Source organism: Arachis stenosperma, chromosome 10 (genome assembly GCF_014773155.1).
Source record: "Arachis stenosperma cultivar V10309 chromosome 10, arast.V10309.gnm1.PFL2, whole genome shotgun sequence".
Lineage (NCBI taxonomy): Eukaryota > Viridiplantae > Streptophyta > Magnoliopsida > Fabales > Fabaceae > Arachis > Arachis stenosperma.
In genome coordinates, this window is record NC_080386.1 from 52,462,049 (window position 1) to 52,468,448 (window position 6,400).

Consider the following 6,400-nt stretch of genomic DNA (forward strand, 5'->3'; position numbering starts at 1 on the left):
GAGAATGTGCTTTATGATGGAATTTTGGTGGAACACCAAACTTAGAATCCTTCAATCTCCCTTAGATTGTTTTGGTGTGCAACACCAAACTTAGCTTCTTGCAATCTAGATAAAACTAATTGACAGTTTTATTGAATTGGATATGAAAAGATAGTTACCTCTGGTTGGGTTGCCTCCCAACAAGCGCTCTTTTATTGTCACTAGCTTGACATTCTCCACCCTCTGATCATGGAAGTTGAGACTTCTTACATTCCTCCACAACTTCCTTTTCCTTCAACCTAGCCTCCTTCTCATGGCTCTTTGGGTTCAAAGTTCCCTTCCTCTCATTCAGTTCAGCAAGGTTTTGAACCAGTTGTTCCATCTGCCTTTCAAGTCTTCTAAGTACAGTTTCTTGGTTCTTGCTTATCATCTCTTGGTGCTTCTTTATTTCTTCCTGCTCTATTGCCATTATTTCTTGAATTTTCATAAATCTTTCCATCAGTGTTTCTAGAACATAAATTCCTGGAGCAGTTGGAAATGGTTGTGGCTGTGTCAACTGTGGTGGTTGATAAGAATTATTTTGGGCGAATGGTGAGGTAGGCTGGGGTTGGAGGTGTGTGTGTTGGGGTAGTGCTTGATGATTGTTGTTGTGGGGATGGTTTGTATGCTGATTTTTGAAATTGGGGTTATTGCAGTTGAAGTCCCTTGGTTTTTGAGTTTGGCTTTCTCCTTCCTTCCAGTTGGATTGAATTCTCCAGGGTGGGATGTACACATCATTCTGAGACTGGTATTGGGGCATGCTAGAGTGACTTTGGTTGTTATAATTGAAGTCCCTTTGTTCCTGACATTGAGATTCCTTCATTCCTAGATAAGAATGTGGTTTCCATGGTGGAAATTGTGCCTTCACTGCAGCAGAATGGAGAAAATCAATTTGTCTGGATATTGACTCCAATTGGCTCTGAGTCTGATTGTGCAGCTGTTTGCTTTGATTCATGACTATCTTCATTCCTTCAGGATTCATTATCTCTTTTTCTGGAGTTGCATTCTGTGGGATCTCAGATGAATGTTGGTTATTGGCTTTCTTATCATTGAACTTTGCAATTCCTTGGGCATTTGATGTTGCTTTGAAAAGGTTATCCAAGACGTAATCCACTGCTCTCCTTGTTTCTGGGGTTAGTCCTTCATAGAACGCCCGAAAACCCTCTTTGTCATTTGCTTCCTTGTATCTTTCCCTTGGTTTGAACAATGATTCTTCCTCTCCTTGTATGAATGGCTGAATTCCCTCTTTCATCTTGATGTTTTGTTGGGATGAGGCGAATTTGGTCAGAAATTTGGTAACCAATTCGTCCCAACTGGTAATACTGCCTTGGGGCATAGTTTCGAGCCATTGTGCAGCTTCATCCCTTAGTGAGAAGGGAAATAACGAGAGCTTCCAGGTGTCATGATTTACACCTTCAAGATTTACAACACCACAAATTTTCAGAAAAGTGGATATGTGCTGTTTAGGATCCTCCAATGGATTCCCACCATAGGAGCAATTGTTCTTGATTAGTGTAACGAGTTGCGGCTTCATGTTGTGGTGTTTTTCTTTCGAAATCTCTTCTTCAATGACAGCCTTCCCTCGTGCCTCTCTTCTTTTCTTCTGTGACATAAATCAACAAACGGAACACACAGTGGTATTTTTGAAAATTGAGTGTAATCAGTTGAGACAAAACTTCAAATGGTTAGTTGGTTAGTAGAGGCAAATCTTCAAACAGTTAGTGGGTTAATCAAAATTAAAGAAAAAGTGCTTGATCTAAACTTACCACCTCACTTAATCATTGTCAATCTATTTCAATCCCCGGCAACGGCGCCAAAAACTTGATGGGATATTTTTGGTTGAAAAATTAATTTCTCCCAAAATAACACCAATCTAACCGGCAAGTGCACCGGGTGTCATCAAGTAATAAAACTCACGGGTGTGAGGTCGATCCCACAGGGATTGAAGGATTGAGCAATTTTATCTTAGTGGTTGAATTAGTCAAGCGAATCAAGATTTGGTTGATTGAGTTGCAGAATTTAAATTGCATTGAAAGTAAAGAGAACAAGAATTAAATTGCTGTATCTTAAAGAACAAGGAATTAAATGGCAGAAACTTAGATTGCAAGAAATGTAAATTGCAAGAATCTTAAATGGCAAGAATTGTAAATGACTTGAAATGTAAAGGGGATTGGGACTTGGATTTGCAAGATCTAAATAAAGAGAATGTAAATTGCATTAAACAGAAGAGTAAATGGGGAATGGGTTGAAACAGATTCTAAACAGAAAATTAAATGAGCAATTAAAGCAAGAAACAGAAAATTGAAATGGGAAATTGGATCTCAGGACCCAGAGACTAGAAAACCAAGTCTAGATCTCAATGCCTTCCTAGATCCAACAAGAACAATAGCAAGAGAATTTTAAATTGCAAGGAAATTAGATGAAGAAGCAAGTAAAAGAAACAGAAGCTTAATTGCAGTGAAAATCAATAAGATCCAAGGTGAGATTGAAACAGAATTCCTTCAATTCTCCAACCCAAGATCCAAGACAGAGTAATTGAAATTGAAAGCAATAAAACTAAGGAAATAAAGATCACTCAAGCTCCCCAAAACAGAAAAGGAAACTCTCTCAAACTCCAAAAGGGAAGCTCTCCGAATAAATTGAATCTAAGCCTATTTATACACTTTCTTCAATTGATCTTCAAGCCTTGAGTTGGGCCTTTGCTCTTGGTGGATTTGGGTTGAAAGAGGCCTTGGTTGATTGCTCTTGAAGTTTGGAGAGGAACCCAAGTGAACCAATTGAACCGGAATTGAGTTTTGCAAATTTGAATTCAAAGTTAGCCTCAAAGTTAGGGGGCTAACTTCAAAGCTAACTTTTTCTAGCAGCAAAACAAATTTGCTGCACTTCACGTTTGGGCCAACGTTAGGGGGCTAACTTTGACCCTAACGTTGGCCTTGCTTTGAGTTGGAGTGGCGCCAACGTTAGCCTCCAAGTTAGGGGGCTAACGTTGGCGCAAACGTTGGCCACCCTGGGAGCAAGATTTCATGCCAACGTTGGCACACCCTGGGGAGAATTTCTCATGCCAACGTTAGCCTCCAAGTTAGGGGGCTAACGTTGGCGCAAACGTGGCTAACCCTGGGAGCAATTTTGAGCTTCCAACGTTAGCCTCCAAGTTAGGGGGCTAACGTTGAGGCTAACTTCAACTCCAACTTCATTCTTCCTGATTCAATTGCATTTGATTCCTTGTCTTCTCTTAGTTTCTAGCCAATCCTTCTCACTTCAATCCTTTTCCAAGCTTTCTTCCCCTATCATAAATCAACCAAACACATCAAAGCTATGCCCAAAATCATGAGATATTCAATTTATCATAATATGTACCAATTATGGCATCAAACCTCATGAAAAAGCATTAATTCACATATGGTTGATTCAATCAAAGGAAGCATGAAAATCTACCTAAATTGGCTTGCTTGTAGCTTAAGAAAGTGCATAATTCAAGTAAAAACAAAAGAAAAAGACTAGTAAAACTAGGCTAAGATGACTTGTCATCACATCACCATATGCTTGTGAACCATACCCACAACATAACTCTCAACCACTCTCACAAGCATTTCCATACCAAGCACCTTCTTATGATCCATATCCATCATATGACCCAACCCCCATACCATACTCTTATGACCATTACGAGCAAGAACTCTTAGAACCACCACAACCCTATCAAGATTACCACCACGAACCACCTCAATACACACAATCTCCACAACCTTACCAAGAAAAACCACCTTCCTATTATGAACCCTCTCTCCAAAATAATGAACCTTCCTACCCACCACAAGCCCCAATAGCCGATCCTCTCACTTTGTTACTTCGAGGACAAGAAGCCATGAAGCGGGATACACTTGAGTTTGTGACCAATTTGACGAAGGTGGTGCACACTTTAGCCCACCAATGTTGGAATACTCACGGTACTTCCGTAACCACATGTGAAAGGTCAAAAGAAGAGCAAAGTATGAAGGAGAAATTGGAAAATTCGGTGGGGAAGGAGGAGTCGAATTCTGTATTAGAGCAATTGGGGGAGCCTATGGCCATCGAAGAAAAGGAAGAAGTGGTTGAAGATTTAGGAAATGTTGAAAGTCCAAAGGAATGTAGTATCATGGAGCACTCTCCCAAGAAGCTTGAAATTAATGTTGAGGAGGGTGCGCAACCTCCAAGGCATATCATCGTTGGAGACTTGGAAGATGCTTAACAAAAGATGGATTCAATCATGGATGAATTTTTCTCTACAATAGAATCCTCTCCCATTGGACATTAAGTTAAAACTATAAAAGAGTGTGCACAACCTCCCAAGGAAAGCGAAAACGGCATGGTGTATATTGAAATTGAAGAATATGAAGAGGTTGATCAAGAGATGAACTCATTCATCAATGAATTTCTATCCAAAATTGAATCACCTCTCATTAGACAAGATGAAGCTCTTGAAGATAACACCAAGCCACGTAACAAAGGGGATGAGGTTGAAATTGAAAAAGATTGTGAAGAGGTGGACATATACAAAGAAGAGCACAAGGAAGTGGACCTTGCATTGTCTAAGTGTGGGGAAGCCTCCCTTCCCAAATTACCATCCAATACAACATTTAAGTGGGTAAAATTTCTATCCCTAAGCTTTACTTTCTCACTTGAATATAGTTTAATTGAAAATGATGGTCAACTTAGAACTCTTTGTGGAATTAAAAGTAAGAATGAGTTGTGTAGTGGTTGGGAAGTTGGTGATAAGCTCATCAAGGTCAAGGCCCCAAGGTATAGGGATGATGTTGGGACAAGAATCACTTTGTATGGGTCTAGAAGGAAGCATTGGTGGAATAAAGAGAATTCTATGTGTCAATCACCCTTATGTCAACCACCCGGAAAGAAAAAGTATGATGATCAAATTGAAGACGGGTGTGAAGATAAGATATGGGATCCCGGTTTGCTATGTGAAGACCAAATATGGGGACCCATATCTTGGGTAGAACTCTGCCCAAGCTTGACGAAGACGGTTAGAAATTCTGTCAACCAATTGAGGAACAAAGATCCTTGGAGATTCAAGGATGAGTACAAACACAAGCCACCATGACAACAAGCATCTCAAAATGTCCAACTTAAGGACTTAAACTACAAGTGCTAGGTGGGAGACACCCCACCATGGTAAACTCTTTCCACTCTCTTTTGAATTTGTTTAATAAGTGACTTAAGTTGCCATTGTAGGTAGATGTTTCATACAAATTTGTTTGTACAACTTAATTGTTGGTTTAGTCACATGTATGTTGTGTTTAGTAGTAGATGAATAACATCAAATTGCTTTTTTGTGAATTGTATGATGGCTGATTGAATAAGGAGTTGTGAACAGTATGGGGAACAAAATCTTTCAAAAAAAAAAAAGGGAGGGGTGAACGCGCGCGCACCATGTACGCGCACGTGTCCCTGTGCGGATGCAACATCGCCCACATACCCGAGAGTTGGGCCTCTCTTGGGCAAACATTATGCCCTGAGCCCAACCTAACCCACGCGGACGCGCACTACCTGCGTGCGCGCCGACTATTAGAACATGGAAGTTCGCGCGGACGCGCACCTGCCGCGTCCGCGCCGATTTGCTGCTGCGTACATGCCGCGTGCGCGCAGGTCTGGTGGCGCGACTTCCAGGCCATTCTCCAGAGAGTTAGGCCTGAGTTGGGCCAACTCTAAGCCCCTAGCCCAACTCCATGCACGCGTGCGCGCACTATACGCGCACGCGTCTTTTCCTGGTTTGACTCATCCACGCTTAAGCGCGTTGTACGCGCACGCGTAGGTCCCAAGTTTTCTCACTGGACGCGGACGCGCAAGGTGCGCGCGCGCGTCGATTCAAAAAATGGGATAACCCTAGCACGCGAAGCACACTACGCAGTCGCGCAACCCCTTCCCCTACCTCCATTTTTCCTCTTCTTCATCTTCTCTCCCACAACCGCCTTCATAACAGCAGCGCCGGCAACCACCACCAGCCAACTCATTCTCTCTCTCATCCATCCACCCCCGCCCAAACACCAACCACCACAGTCACTCCTCTCGGCCAAACCCCCACCACCGCGCCACCATCTCCGCCGCCACACCATCATCACCGTCGGCGACTCTCCCTTCCTCCCTCATCACCACCCAACCTCTTTCTCCCTCTCACCCATCCAGTTCATCTCGGTGGCCGCAGCAACTACCGCCGCCTCTCTTCTGCCATAACCGCCACCGTTCACGGCGGCGCGACTGCTGATTCTGTTGCCCCACTCCCCATTTCTCTTCCATACTTAGTTCCTCTGCTCCCAGGTTCCTGCTCCATTTCTGTTTGTTTTTCTGTTTTTCCTTTTTATTGTTCATTTATATTAGTTACTATAATTGC

The 6,400-nt window shown here is 42.5% G+C and overlaps 1 protein-coding gene across 1 annotated transcript; it reads right to left on the reverse strand.

Moving 5' to 3' along the window:
- Positions 1–226: 226 nt before the first annotated feature.
- Positions 227–3,668, reverse strand: LOC130957082 (uncharacterized). Its single transcript, XM_057883979.1, has 2 exons — positions 3,575–3,668; positions 227–1,431 (listed from the first exon to the last, which is right to left on the reverse strand). Exons 1-2 carry the CDS (start codon positions 3,666–3,668, stop codon positions 227–229), a joined length of 1,299 nt encoding a protein of 432 aa, XP_057739962.1.
- Positions 3,669–6,400: the final 2,732 nt, after the last annotated feature.

What these genes read in the sequence shown, in the direction of transcription:
- LOC130957082 (XM_057883979.1), bottom strand. Translation starts at nt 3,668, where the DNA reads ATGGTATGGGGGTTGGGTCATATGATGGATATGGATCATAAGAAGGTG. An exon ending in GGTTGAGAGTTATGTTGTGG is followed by an intron (nt 1,432 to 3,574) that starts GTATGGTTCACA and finishes TAAATCTTGAAG; the next exon opens with GTGTAAATCATGACACCTGG.